Raw genomic sequence first — 16,466 nt, 5'->3', positions numbered from 1 at the left:
TGTCAAATTCAATTTCATTGAGAGCTGCATCAGCAGCATAATCAGCACAATCAGCATTGTGTTTGACCTCGGGAGGTGTATGGCCAGCTATATATCACTCGTGTCAGGGGTTCCTGTAGTGGCCCGAGAGCTCTGCCAGCAAAAATGGGCTATTTCCAGATCTAAGCGGGTCAGATCTAAGCACCCCATGGGCCAGATCCGGATCCCAGTCCTTGAGTTTGACACACCTTGTCTAAAGGATGCCAAAGGAACAATGTAAAGGGATGAAATAACATTTTTATACAGTTTTTCCTCATTGTTCAATAAGATCTATTCTTTGCATAAAGCAACCCAGAGTGAACGAACAAGCATTAAGTGAAACAACACAAACCATGCAGTATTAATTATGGCTAATACTAATTAAGATATTTACAATTTTGCAGTAATTTCTCACTCGGAGAATAACCACAATATTTATGGTTGTTCTTTGAAGCAGATTTTTTATCAATTTTTATTTGAGTTTTGATTTTTTTTTACTTAAAACAATATTTTTTGTTATTGTCCAAATCTAAGTCTAACAAAATTACTTTTTCAGTTAATTATTTCTTATTCTTACAGCAATTTACCTTCCAAAAAAAATCAATTGTTTTCAGTTATAAGGCTAACTCTCATAAAATCTTCTATTATTACAGAATCCATGCAATCATTAGTTCTGGTATTTGGTTTCCAATTCAGTATTTTTTAAAAAAAAATATCATTATATAATTTTTAAGGTAATTTTTTTTTCATTTCCCTTGTTTTCATTTCACAATTGTTTTATCACAGGCATAAGATCAAATAATTCTTATATTAGTATAAAATCAAGGATACTAAAGGGAAATAACTGTGGGAGTCATAATTCAAATATGTGGATTGTTCCCAGTTGCTTTCATTGATTAAGAATTAATTTATTAAACATGTAGCCATTAACTGCTATAGCAATTAACAGTAAAAAATAAAATTAGAAGACAATGTAGACAGCAATTCTTGTCTGGCCCTGCATCTGATACCATTTCCAGATAATTTAACGGATCTTTTCTGCAGCAGTGCAAAGAGACCTACACTACATGATGCGCTTTCATTAAAATAAAAGTATTTCCCTTCCCTTTCTCTAAATTGAAATGGAAGACTGACTCCTTTTCAATATATTTTTTCTGGAAGGGGTAAATATTAAACTTCAGTGTTATTAGTTTTTTTTTTAATACAATAACATTTTTTAAATTTAAAGATAGCCAATATTTTCCTATCAGAATCCGAAACAATATATTCAGTATAATAGTCCTGCCAAGTAGCTACAATCCAAATAACTAGGTGGAGGGGAAAGCTATAATTTTTATTTGTAGAAACCCTTATAAAAGCTCTTTAATATCATTTGATTCCAAACAGGACCCTTTTCAGAAAAATAGATTATGCCTGAAGGAGTATCTATTTGCTGCATTCAAAATATAGTGATGATGCAAGAAAGTGAAAAAAGAATCTGGATGAAAAGTCTAATTTAGATTTTCAGCATGTGAGAAATGATAGTTAAAAAAAAGAAATAATGCCTAGGATAAATTGATTTTCAAATGAAGTAAGGTAGCAAATGGATTTTGCTAAATCAGCTTCCTTCCAGATATTTGTCAAGTAAGAGGACATACAGAGATATCCTTTACATCTTTGTTTCCATAATTACTATTTTATTATGTATTTTTCTCTTGGAATATACAAATATGTATTTTGACATCCTGAAAGAAGCGGTAACTTTGAGACTATCTCATTCCTTTGCATAATGGTCCCTGCCACTGCTATTACCCTCCAGTTTTAATCCCATTAAAGAGATTGCTGTGGAACATCTATGGTAAGAAAGGCAAGCTACCTATATATTATACCTCTTTTCTGAAAACTTAAAGACCAAATACAAAACAAATTTAAAAACAGCCACACAATGACTAAGGTTTTAATATCCATGAAAAGGTTTTCAAAACTGGAAAATGCTGTACCTTTTCAGTACTACAATACTTAGTTATGTGGCATTACAGTTATTTCACAATCCCAGGTTTTGCATTTACAAACAGGATGTATTTTCTAATAACATTAAACCATATTTTATTAGTAAACCATCTGCTGAAAACTATTGTCTCTCATACAGTGTGCATAAGATTCTAATCTGGGAAGCAATTTGTTCTACTATCTTTAGATATTAGGAAGAGGTTTTTTTTTCTATACAGCTTTTATTCTTAAATTACCAAACATTGAGAGTACAATGACAGTTTGTGGTGATTATTACTACTACATTTAACTGTAATAAAAATAGCCTCAATCTGCAAAGTCAATTAGTGTCAAACATAATTGCTGGAACTCATTACTCTAAGTCAGGCATGACAGCTTTACAATTATAGGAGGTACTTAGTTTAAACAAATGGGATCCCAGAAGAAAACTTGCAATGAACAGGCAGTAGCAGATAATCAGATTGCTAGGCCATGTCTCTCAGTTCACCTGGACTGTATGTATTGCTTGTCTTGCAGTAAGAACCTATTGTTGTTTTAGTTCTTGAACTGAAATTCCAATGTCATTTATTAAAACTGATTTCTTCTAACATATTCTAGCGTTGCTCCCATTTATATTTTAAAACAATGTTCATAAGACATTGAGTTTTAAATACTGAAGTAGTAAGGCTGCCATCTAGTGCCCAAGGACCCCCTTATTTTAGTAATTTCAAAATTGAACTTATACAAAATGTATTATATTACTGTGACACTGCTTATGTGCCAGTTCACATTTGAAAAGAGCAGAATAAAGTTACAGTATTCTATTACAAGCCTATTGTATAATATGCTTGTCGTGGAATATTTAATGTAATACTAATTGTTCAAATAGGTATAGAAAAATATGTTTTGTTAGTCAATGGCAATACCAGTAACAATAAAAATTAAACAAAATTGTTATATTAAAGAAAAATAAAACAAAAGTTGTCTAAATGTTTGAGTTCTGCACAATCCTTGAGTGTACTACTACAAAAAGAAGGCAGGTAATAGAAAGCTCAAACTCTAGATTAGGGTTTTTTAGTTTAAATGGTTTACTTAAAAGTCTGTCTTAATATTAAGACTGCACATGAATACATTACTCGGTAATAAGTGTTTTGAGTAGCAAATTATGTGACGCATTCAGAGACAAAGAATAATAGCTGTTCATTTGTCCTCCTACCCGAACTTGGAGTTCTGAAAATTTAAAGGATACACACTAGTTTCAAATTTATTTTTTGCCTTGAACAAAACATACAAATCTTTGGGCTAGCAACGAACAGAAATAAAGAAATATAGTATCGTGTTTTTTTGCTGATACAAAGACTCATTATTCTTTACTTCTGTGTTCTGCTAAGTCAGCATGAATGGTGGAGAATGAAAAGCATCTATAAACTTCTAATTCAATATCTTCTTTTTGTATAAATTTGTTCCACACAAATATAAATATTAAGTCAACAGTACAGTGACTCACTTTTAGAACAAGCTTATTTTACTTTCAGTCAAATACAGTTTGGACTATTGTCACCAAGGTCATATGTGGATGGATCAAAATTGGCAAGATAGAGCATCTAAAGTCTCTTCCTATCCATTTTACATTCTTGCAGATGGATTAATAATCAAAGCATAAATTCAGAAGAAAGAAAAATCATTGCCCGGCTGCAATCTGAAGTATAGATTTGTTATTATTGCAGGACAGATACCAGAGTCTACTGAAATGAAACTGTGTACCCCAAAATATCAATTAGCCCCTAGGCCAGTGATGGCGAACCTATGGCACGCATGCCACGGGTGGCACACGGAGCCATTTGTCAGGGCACACGAGGCACTGCCCTGTCAGCTGGCCAGCGTGCATGCGTGTGCTGGCCAGCTGGGTTCAACCTTTTTTAAAGCCATTTTTCACCCTCCCCAGGCTCCAGAGGCTTTATAGGAGCCTGAGGAGGGCGAAGAGAGCCCCCCGCCTCCCCAGGAGGCCCTCCAGACTTCTGGTTTGCTCGGAGGGTCATTTTAAGCGTTCCGAAGGCTTCACGGAAGCCTCCGGACAATCCCTGAAGCCTCTGGAGGGCCTCCGGGGGGCGGGGGAGGCTCTTTTCGCCCTCCCCAGGCTCCTATAAAGCCTCTGGAGCCTGGGGAAGGCGAAAAAAGCATGTAAAAATGGGGGGAGCACCTGTTGTGCGCGCATGCGCACTGGGGGTGATCGCACATTGCATTATGGGTGCAGCACGCCCGCACACGACCCCCCTGCGCTGCCCCCACTTGTGGCACGCGAGCCAAAAAAGGTTCGCTATCGCTGCCCTAGGCCAAACACTCTCTGCTACCATTACTTCTATATACAAACACCCCTTCCCCATCAAATGATAATCTTATCAAAGCTGAGCAATTACCCAGAATTCTGGGGGAGTAATGGGAGATAAAGCATGTCTGCCAAGGCTGACAACCAGGGCACAAAGAGATGCCCATGAATAGTGTGTGCAAAATACTTATAAAGTGCACAGTGCATATAAAATGTGCATCAGATTCCACTTTTCATTAGGAATAATTTTAAAAATTAAAATTGCCAATAATTTATCAAGAATTGTTTAAACCAACATCTGGGAATTCAAGGAAACAGTGAAATATATAAATTTGAAAAGAATTATAACACATTGCTTGAAAATCACGAGACATTAATTTGATAGTATGTATCCAAGTTACAGAAAAAATGTTTACCTATATTTTTATAGAAAAAATGTTTTACCTGTATTTTTTATAGAAGCTATGATCATCTTAATCCTTTTTGTAAACAAATCAAAAAGGACTTTGTTTTGGTCATTGAACTGTAAAACAGACACCTCAACACACACATGCATCCAACAAATTAATAAAAATAAATCGAGGGAACAAATTTCAAACATTATTGTAATAATCATACAACCAACACCTCTGACTGTGATGCTCAAGAGAAATTTGTAACTGTAATCAATTGTACATTCTAATATAATTTTCTTAAAATGATGATCAATAAAATCTTTTAGTGGAAGTGTAGTTTGTTAAAACAATAAAGGTAACATCAAATCCAACCAACTGGCCTTCATTACTTCAAAATCACCTGTTCCTGTAATTAGCCGAAATTATCTAAAAGCATAGATTCTAAAACCACATGTATTTCGGCTGGTAATATATGAAAAGCTAATCCATAAATGTGGATGCTTCCTTTAGCATTTAGAATTCATCAACATCCATCATATAAAACAAATAGGAGAAAATGCACCGGGGTAAAATATTGTATCTGCAGCTTGTGTGTCCTCACAAAATTATTTTTGTCCATTCCGTATACATGAACATGTGCCAAATAACTTTATGACTCACTAAATTCATGTTGACTTAAAACAAAATGGATTTAACATACAAACATTACAAAATCATCCTGTAGGCATAAAACTCAAAGGATGCTGAACCAAAATTTTATAGAATTTAGACTTTCCAGCAACATTCTTTTGCTGGGCTTACTTTCCTCTTTTTCCAGAGAGCTGCTTAATAAACTGAATATGATATATACTTTATTTCCATTACTTTATCCAAAACAGTACTGTAACTATTATAGTGAAAATATGCTAAATAATTTGTATTGCATGATTTGTTTTGAATTTTATTTTTAAGACACCTACTGTAGCCATCTGTGATAGAAGGGATAATCAGTTACTCCATTGCCAAACAAAAATTAATTTCCAGTTTACAATTTTGAAGCTATTGATCAATTTATTTTCCCCTAAGAATAAACTAATTTCATTGTACTTAATGCCACATTAGATTTATTCTAGTACATTAGTTTTTTTCTAGCAGCAAAGCTTGAATGCAGTCAATATACATGTTCTGCATTTTATAGCGACCTGGCTAATGATAGTACTCCTGAATAAATGTGAAATCATTTATTTTCTAAATGTGACCTACTGACAAGTTTCTTGAAAACCTCCAGCAGAAAAAATTCAGAGTTTAAAAACCACCAACATAGATAGATTTTCAGAAATATGTAATAATATTGAAGTAACAATCAATTTATATTATTTATGAAAAGGAACGTTGGTCTTACCTGAACGTTCTTCTCAGGCCCTGCCCACCGCATTAGTAGCCCCTGGGATCCGGACCTAACAAAAAACAATAACTAGGGTGGGACCTGGACCGCCCTGCGCTACGCTGAGAAGAACGTTCAGGTAGGACCAACGTTCCTTCTCCATCTGATGGCGCAGGAGGGTTAAGGAGTGGAACATATCAAAGCGGCAGTCCCTAGGGTGGGAACTCACTTGTTTGTGGTACCTGAAGGTGCATGTACTCCTTGCAGCATCCTACGCCCAAATGATGTTTCTGCAGATGCGAACGCATCCAATCTATAGTGCTTAATGAAAGGTGAGGGGGAAACCCAAGTCGCAGCTCCACAAACGTCTCCGATCGGAGCCTGAGTGTTCCACCCGGCTGTGGTGGCTGCACTCCTAGTTGAATTAGCCATTATCCCCTGTGGCACCAGCTTGCCTCTCGCCTCATAAGCCCTGGCAACACAAGTTCGCAACCAGTGTCCAATAGTAGAAGATAACATCCGTGAACCCATGTCAGAAGGCTGGAAAGAGACAAGCAATGCCTCCGTTTTTCTGTAGGGCACCGTTCTCTTTAGTAAATACGGAGGGCCTCTGCACGTCCAGCTTGTGCCAGGATTTCTCCTGTCTATGAGAGGGGTTAGGACAGAAGTCCGCCATAATTAACTCCTGAGCCCTATAAAAGTAAGATTTTAGCTTGGGGATAAAAGCGGGATCAAGCCTCAGAACCACTGTGTTAGGCTGGAAAATACAAGTCTTCCATGACATAGAGGGCATCTAACTCTGAAATCCCCCTAGCCTATGGGATGGTGATTAGGAAAACCACCTTTAATATGAGAAACTGTAAGCACACAGTCCTCAGCGGTTCAAAAGGAGAATCCACTAGGGCCAGGAGGACCGTGGACGAATCCCAAGATGGGAACCTGTGAACTACCAGGGGCCGAAGATTTGCCACCCCCCGTAGAAACCTCTTCACCACCAGATGACGGCACAGGCTCTCCCAGCCGTCCAAGACCAGGACCGTCGACAGGGCCGAGACCTGTCTCTGAAGTGTGTTATGTTAACCACCTATCGAGCCCATCCTGAAGGAAATCCAGGATATTTGGGAGCGAGGGATGTTTGGGTCCACATGTGCCTTACGGCACCAAGTACAAAAAGTGGACCAAGTGGTGACATAAATCCTGGTCATAGCTGGGCGTCTGGACACCACGATGGTTCATATCACCCGTGAGAAGAAACTAGCCTCTCTCAGGATCTCCCTCTCAAATACCAGGTGGTCAACTGGAGCCATTGTGGCTCTGGATGGACCAGGACCCCCTGGCATAGGGATATCTTCTCCTGTGGGATTCTCCAGGGTTTGGCAATGGACATACCTAAAAGGTCTGCGAACCAAGGCCTATGTGGCCAGTAAGGGGTGACCATGATTACCTCCGCCCTTCCATCACTATCTTCCCCAACACCCCTGGAATCAGTGGGAGGGGAGGAATGCATAAAGCAGACCCGGGGGTAACCTGCTGCATAGGGCACTGCTCCCCTCTGCTCCCCGAGTCGGAAACCATGTGAAAAACCTGGGGACCTGGGCAGGTTTTTTTTGAGATGGACAGCCAGGGTTGCCAGGACCTTTGTAAAGGTCATGGGCGCCGAGGCAAGGCCGAAGGGAAGAGCCCTATACTGGTAGTGGTCACCAGCGTAGGAAAACCTAAGGAACTTCCTGTGCTCAGGGAGGATAGCTAGATGAAGGTAAGCCTCAGTCAAGTCAATGGACGTGAGGTAATCACCTTCCCTGATACCTTCCAGGATGGAATGAAGGGATGCCATCTTGAATTGTTTGTAAACTAAGTAGCGGTTCAACTGTTTAAGGTCAAGGATCCTCCAACCCTCCAACCCCCAGAGGACTTTGGAACTACAAAGAGGTTGGAATAAAAACCCCTGCCCCAATCCTCTTAAGGAACCACCTTCACTGCCTGGATCTCCACCAGGTGGTCAATCGCCTGGCATCTGAGCTGTCTCTTAAGTGCGCACTTGGAGAACGTAAACGTACGAAAGGAATTTGGGGGAACGGATAGGAATTCCAGTCGCAGGTCAAACTTCACCGTGTTAAGGACCCAGAGATCTGAAGTAATACTCTCCCATCGGTCGGCAAACAACGCCAACCAACCACCAATGGGATCCATCCAAACCCGCTCATTTATTCTGGCGGAAAGGGCATCCACACACACCCCGAAAGGGCCGCCTACCCTGGGGTTGGAAACGTGACCTGTCCCTGTAAGAGGACCTATCCTGCCCACTGTCCTGTCGTGGCTGAAAATTTCTAGGCTGATAATGAAAGTCTGTGTCAGTACCCCTATAGGGTGCCCTACGTGTATGTGGTGTGTACTTGTGTTCCTACTTCTTAGTCGTGGCAGGCAAATCCTTACGTTTGTTCTTATTCTCAATGAGGATTGGGCCCAGAACCTCGCCAAACAGCTTTTTTCCCCCGCATACAGGCCTGCCGCCAGCTTCCACTTCACTTTGGACTCTGCCTGCCAGTTTCAAAGCCACACCATCCGTGTAGCTGAAACAGAGGAAGAAAGAGCCCTGAAGGCAAACTTAGCGGATTTCAAGATAGCATCTGCCGAAAACTGAGTCGCAGACATGACCTTGCTAATGTCTTGAAGCAGCCTCACGTTGTGTGCTGGGACACATTCCTGCATTTGTTCAAGCCACATCAGCGTGGCACGATTGAACAAAGACGCAGAAGATGCGGCCTTGATTGCCCATGTTGCTGCCAGGAAGGTCTTACACAATGCCAGTTCAATCCTCTAATCTTCTGCTTTCAGATTGTTGGCTACATCACTTGCCACCATGGGAGTTGGGGATGCCAGGGCAGCCACAGGGGCGGCCACCTCCGGAACCTGTAATGCCTGGGAGAAATTAGGATCCATATTATAGAACCATCTGTCATTCACATCCGGGGTGGGGAAAGTACCTGGCTTGGCTCACTGCTTCTGAATGACATCCAGAAACAGTTTTGGTGCAGGGATTCCTTCTTTCCGCGCCACAGGTTCCACAAAGAAACATTTTTTCTTAGGTGCTGCCTTGGAAGTTGAGGCCTTGGCCATGGCCTCCTTCTCCTTCTGTTTGCCATCCTCCGTTTGATTGGCTGCAGTGCTCCTGGCTTTAAATAGCAAGGAACCGGCAAAGGCAGGAGTATCCGGTGCCAAACCTTCATCATCAGAAAGCTCCGTCTCCTTCTGCTCTTCCTCTTCCTGGAGCGAAACCTCGCTCCTCAGCAAAGGGGAGACTTCCCTCTGCATCCTGTCTGGTCAAACAACTGGATCCTGGATGCGTCTGTGCTTGACCTCCATCAGCTCTGCATCTGCCTAGTCAGAAGGGTGACTCTGGAGGACTACGCCATGTGCAATGGCTCAATGAATAAGAGGTTGAATGTTATCAGGCTACTTTCACCGCGGGAATCAGCCATGGTCTTGTAGGAAACTCTCTGCTCAAGGCCACACCTGACCAGTTCAGTAACCAATACAGTGTTAAAACTCCTGGTCATTAATCTGCGACTGACCTCACTGGCGCCTGCAGTCGCAATGAGCCTTGTGTCAGAGAAAAAGGGGGAAACAAAATGGCTGCCAACCATGTGACTCCCTCCTGGATGCCACCGCCTCATGGCCACTAACAAAATGGCCACCGCCATGAGACCTTCCCAAGATGGCTGCCACCCAAGAAGCTCTCCCAAAAATGGCCGCTCCAGGGCACCATACTCATGAAGGACAAACCTCTGAACAAAACCAATGGTGCGGGTGAGCAAACGGCCCCGAGATAATCCGGTCGGCCGTGCAGCCCTCCGCAAGTCTTAGTCAGCGCCAATTGCGCTCTCCCGTCGTTCCGGACCATTTGCAGCTACACACAAACGCCAATGTGTCATACCTGCGCTCCTCGCACCCGCAGGCTCGATGTCCGCCCGCTGCAGCCTGAGAGCCAGCGGCAATGCAGGGCAACCTCCCTGGTCCGCTCACGAGCCAGTAATCGGAAGCAAGTTAAATGGAGCCACAATGGACTCCGATGGCCGGCCCAGCTGGTAGCTTGCCTGCGAGGAACCTGGGACCTCCAGCAGGATCTAGCCCATACAACACAAGCAGGTGAAAAGAAAGAACCTATGAGCCAAGTTCAAACACCTTCCATCCAATAGTGGCATCAAAATAATTGAAAGAACTGAAGAAAAAAAATTAAACTATTATAAGAAAGAAAACCAATTATCACTAACAGCAAAAGTTTTTACATCTCTTTTCGGGCAAGACTGAATCGGAATTGGATATCAGCAGGGGAAGCTGGAGGCGTGGCTTAAATTCTGACTTAGTCTCTTGGGCAAATAATGATTGAACAACCCACTCCTGGACTCTCCTGCGCCATCAGCTGGAGAAATAAATTATATTTCAATTAACTATCTAAATTGAAGACTATTTTCAATTTATATTTAAGAATTATTATCTATACAAAATACATGCTTACTTTATACTGATTTTGTTTTCTTTTGGAAAAATTAAGCTGTGCTAAATATGGCAGATGATGAGAATTTTCTAAAGGTGATCCCCATAATTTTCTTTACTGTAAAATAACTATTCTTATTAAAGTTTGCTTATCCATCCATTCTACCACTGAAATCTTTTATCTGTTCTTTCCAGCTGATATTAAGTACAGTATTAGTTCTTCACTGAGAAAGAAAACCATTCCGGATTTTTCATTTTCAATTTCAGGACTTATAAACCAAATCCAGATTTGATAAAATAACAGTATTTATCAAATTCATTCATTCACTTCCCCATCCAAAATCCTTTGATTCTATAAAATCCAACTTGTTAAAGCACTTAAGAAAGATAAATACAATAAATGTATTCAAAAATATTTCTGTTTCTTCCAAAACCAATGGATTGTTCTTTCATTCCTGCCTATGTTTCACAAAACAAAAATCAATTCTATGTGTTTGCCTTCTTGATGTTTTAGATGTTCAGACATATTGGAAATCATGAAGCCATTTTCCATGTCATATAATGTACACTATGATTTGAATGGCTGAAATGTTGTACCCCCTTACATTTTGAAATGCTGATATGGATTCCAATATGAAGCAATTATCAAAGGTTTAAGAGTTTTTTGGAGTTCCAAGTGTCTAAATGGCACTTTGAAAAGTATTAAATGTTTTAAGTCTTTATTAAAAAATATAAAAGTTGATGACTCATCAATTGCCAAAACGTATTTTCATAAGTTACAATTGCTTACCATTTTTGTAACATTATAACATTCAAAGTTGAATGACCTTTTGTAAAAATAAGTTTTGAATCTCCAAGTAGACAGAATAGAAGAAACAGATGGAGAGGATAGCAAAATTCCAACAGCCTGTGCTACATATCCAAGAGCCTATCATAAAGTTATAATTGCTTTATAAATTTCTGTTGTCAAAGGCAATACTACTGGCAAGGATGGATCTCTGGCATAATATTCTGATAGCTTTTTCAGAGAACATGAATAGTTGAATGCATACCGAAGTAAGCCATGTATAAATGAAGAGAAACTGTTCAACGAAAAACACAATGTGCTTTCATGAAAATGTAAGTAGGACTATAATTTTAAGTTTCACTAAAGCTCTTCATCTTATAAATCGATATATGGCATTTAATGTTATATAAGTAGCAACCTTCATATAAAAAATAAGAGCAGTATCTACTGTGAATATATTCAATTGTGCCAGAAAATGCATTCATCTTTCACTTATTATAGAAATTTTTGAAAATGTTCAATTTTTTGTTTCTTCTCTTTTAATAGATAACAGTATGTATCATCTCTTTCTCCCTACCCATCCCTTCGAGTTCAGGGTCTACTTTTTTTTTTTAACAAACTGAATATTGTTCCATTGGCTGCAACAGGAAGGTCCAACCAGCTTGTTTCCTGAGCCTGACATTGTGGGAGTGAGAGACATAGTGATTGACCAAAGTCACCCAATTGGCTTTCATGCCTAAAGTGGGACTAGAACTCACAATTTTCTGTTTTCTAGCCAACTCTGTCTATCTCTCTCTTTTTCTGTCTGTTTTACTATTTATATTGAATAAAACCATTTCATTTTCTTTTTTAAAAAAAAGCAAAATGCAATCGTGAAAATATTGGGGGGGGGGAGGTAAGTTTAAGTACCACTAGCAAAAATTATTGAAATATCAAATATGCTGCATAGATTGAGAGCAATCCTCACATGTTCATCAAGTGGGCACCGATTGTATATAATACACTAATGTGGTAAATTTATAACAAATGAAATATACATTAATGCACTAGTTGTCAAACTGTAGTATGTCTACCTACACTTATGAGCTGATATAAAACCCTTTCATTACAAAACTTATTCTTAATGATCAGTTGTCTTATAAAATGCAATATAAAACTGCTACATCAAAACAAAACAAAAACATTGCCTAGTATCTTCTTTTTATTATGGCCAAAAATATTTTGGAGAACCCATAAAGTAATGAAGTAACAAATTCAACATAATTGCTCTATGACTTAGTTCCGGGATTTTTAATTATTATAATATAATTTAAATTGGATAGCAGCAAATTCTAGTGTCATATGAGAAAGACTAATCTCTACATCACAATTTTATAAAATGTAGAATTTTATAGCAATATTTATCTTTAAAAGTTCTTTTATTTGTCTTTTTATAAACTTCAAAACTCAAAATATGGTAACCCCTTTTTGTTGCTACAACAACTAGATAATTTGTGCTGCTTTCCATGGGTCTGCCCCTTACTTAAATTTTTAACATGAGAAATACTATGTCTAGCTAATGAAGGATCAATACAGAATGCAAATGAATTTGAAAAAAATAAATAAATTTATTCATAGTGTAGATTTACAATTGATGTAAGTAGTACAAGATGACATAAATCTAAGCCCACAAATTTCTAAATTACTGATAGAAAACAAATAACTTCAGCTATTTAAACGTGAAGGGTACCTAGGTATGGTACAATTTTTCTCAAAGAAAATTTATGAAGCAGGACTACTAGAGAATTACAATAAGATTTTTCTTTAAGTTGTTCAGTGTCCATAAGTGTTACATCTTCTTCTTTTTACATTTGGCTGTATTTATTTTTTGAGCTCAAAAAAGTGTTGATATCAAAAATGTCTACAGATACATTCTGTTGGTAACCACTAAATCTCACAAACATTCTTGAAATAGTCTACACATGTTTTGTTATAAATTTATTATCATATTTATTTAACTCTAGATACTATAAATTCATTACATGTTCTTTTTTTATTTTTTGACTCTTGTATTGACACTTGAATGTAATTAAAATGATTGGCATATCATATTATAATTATCTATAATTACATTTTAAAGCACAGCAACCATTCTTTCAATATACAGAAGCAAGTTACCATCCTCCTAGTAGAAAGTACAATGATTTATGTTTCAAAGCAATGATACATGTTTGCATATAAAATTTTAATAATTTATCTTGAAATAAATAATAATGATAAGTATTTTGTTTTTCCCATACATGTATCTCCTTGCCAAGGAGTTCAGCAAACCTTGTGATTATGTCAAGGTTACTATTTAACATCTATCCTATATCCCGGGACAGTGTGTTATTATTGCTAAGGCATCAGGATAAAAACATGGAGACCAGGAGTTCTAGGCCTGCCTTAGGCACAGCTGGGTGTTTCTTTTAGCCCTCAGAGGGAGGCAAAGGCAAACCAGTTCTGAGAAACTTGGTGAAGAAAACTGTAGGAACTTTTCTGGGCATGATTGAACAGAAGAAATAAATAAAAAGTATAAGTCGTAAACTTACCACTGATCAATAGTGTCTAATTAATAATTTATTTGATAATTAATAACAGCTAATAATAACCTATCATAACTGGTCTAAAATAGATTTTAGTGTGTATATTATTTAAAAGGAAGATCAGAGTAAAATTAATATACAAATACTTACAGTAACATGTCCCCCTGAGTGGATTACCAAGATATCTATTTTCAGAGTCACAACTGCAGGGAAAAAAGACAAAACAAAAGCTAAACATCTGATCATTATAAACAATACAGCATATTGAATATATTAAGTATAACATTCATACAGCCAATAAAACAAGAAAAGAAACATAACTGAAACTATATTTTATTTTGTCAGCATATCCAATAATGTCAGCCTCTATATCGCTTTGCTTGCTATCAGCTGCCATAGTAACGGGGAGGGAGGGGTTTTTGGTATTTGGGAGGGGAATCATGCTGGAAGTGATTTCTTGGGACGAAGGGGGAGTTTTGTTCTCACCATCTTCTGTGCATGCTGAATGGTCCTGTTTAGGTCTGGTCAAGATCAACCGTCTCTGCATACCAGATAGATGAGGCCACCTGAAGATGCACCCCACATGACACCCTTGGGGGCTAGAGATTGGACATTTAGCTTGAGGTTGTTGGGGGGAGGGATTTGGGCAAACTTTTGATGTGTACAATTTTGTGCCTTTTAGCCTCAGATCTTGCTTTACTTACAATGCTATCACTTCATATTCGGTAAAAGTATCTTTTCTCTAAAACAATGGAATTGCGGGTAAACTTTCTTGAATTTTGAAGGAGGCACATTTGACAAATAATGTATTTCTATGCCTTTATACCAATGAATTTAAGTTAGAATATGTAATTCCCTCATCAACCCATTTTTATCCTACAATAATCCTCAGCATGTATAGAGGATATGGAATACAGTGGCTTTTTGTTGACATGTTTGGGTAAGTTATATTTGTTTGATGTTAGTTTCCATTTGGTTTGAGTTTTATTCCTAGCAAGCTAGAAAAAGCTAACGGAACTACATGGAACGAAATGTGTTAATCGCTACTGTCTGTGTTCCTCTATCATTTATTACGTTGCATCTTTGTTAATTAAATTAATTATGTTTATTAAAAGACAATAGAACGTATTCAGATCTAATTACAGGCATAAGACAAACATAGGGAATGGTTACTGCAACCGGAATAATGCTAATTCTACTAATATAATATTACAATACAGTACAATTAGCTCATCTTTCCCACATGATATACCTATAAGACTGAAATAAATCTTGCAAGTCTGAAAGTTTCCGTCTTCTTTACAGCCCAAGAAAATACCCCCTTTTAATCATCACTTTCTTATTAATTTCAATAAACAAGGGAACTGAACCGCTCTCAGTATTTTCCCATTGTTTTCCAACTTGATTGTGACTAGTACAAGAGAATAAATTTAATGTTCAAATATATGCTTATTTTATTTCAGAAAGCATTAGTGCCCTGGCATGACACCAAAAGTACATTTCTGAGAACAAATGGAAGAACATTTTTAAAATGTTAACTATAAAATCTATAATATGTTCCAATAAGATTCAATCTATCACCTTCATTCAACTATTTATAGTTATTTTCTAAATGTTCTCTATTGACCTCTTTGAAGGTCAAGTACATGCTGCTGTTCAACATTTGTCAATGTTCCATGTCTACAAATAGGTCACTATACTCACATCTTATTTTCTACACATTTCTCCTCTTCCTTTTTTGAGTATCCAAAATACCTATACTTACTGACATTAGTAGACTTAATTTCAATAGAGTGTTTGTTTTTTAAATGTATAACATATTAAAATATTTTTGAGTAAGATATAGGTTACAATAATACAATACAATACAATAGTAGAGTTGGAAGGGACCTTGGAGGTCTTCTAGTCCAACCCCCTGCCTAGGCAGGAAACCCTATACCGTTTCAGACAAATAGCTATCCAACATCTTCTTAAAGACTAGGTAAGATCTAATTGAATTAGGTAAGATCTAATTCATCCAAATTAAAAATGAACTTTATGTATATTTAGATTAGGGCAAGATTTTATTATCAAAATGATTTAGGACATGGATTAAAATGAAAACAAAATCTGTGACCATTCTCTAGATGGCAAACTGAGTCAAGTTGCTTGGAGAAACAAGCCAACAATTGCAAATTCTAGTAGGCTATCAAAATATTAACATGCTGACATGTTGAACCATATTCATAATTTTCAAACAAAAATCACCATTGTTTTAACTGCTATGATACATGCAAATGATCCAATATTGTTAATAAATCTATAAACAAAATAAAATAAATGGTATGAAGAAAGAAGAAAGGAATGGACCATCAGAAGAAAGGATAACTTTTTTTCTTGCAGCTCATGAGCAAAAGTAGCAAATGCCTAACCTTACACAACTGAAGGTTCCCTCAAAATATTAGTTGATTCTTTAGAGACAATCTTAAGATAGATGGAACTCTGGAAGCAATGTTTGCATGTGGCCTCTCTATAGTCTTTCCTGTCCCTATAGCAGTGATGGCTAACCTTT

The 16,466-nt window shown here is 37.7% G+C and overlaps 1 protein-coding gene across 1 annotated transcript in view; it reads right to left on the bottom strand.

The window, feature by feature from the left end:
- ATRNL1 (attractin like 1) overlaps positions 1–16,466 on the bottom strand; it is a 536,103-nt gene that overhangs the window by 351,954 nt on the left and 167,683 nt on the right. The window contains exon 21 of the mRNA XM_081954366.1: positions 14,066–14,118. Within this exon, the coding sequence (XP_081810492.1) occupies positions 14,066–14,118 (53 nt within the window). The remainder of the gene's footprint in view (positions 1–14,065; positions 14,119–16,466) is intronic.

The sequence above is a fragment of the Natrix helvetica genome (genome assembly GCF_964273705.1).
Source record: "Natrix helvetica genome assembly, chromosome: 5".
In the NCBI taxonomy this organism is placed as follows: domain Eukaryota; kingdom Metazoa; phylum Chordata; class Lepidosauria; order Squamata; family Natricidae; genus Natrix; species Natrix helvetica.
This window is presented reverse-complemented; position numbering and strand designations above follow the sequence as displayed.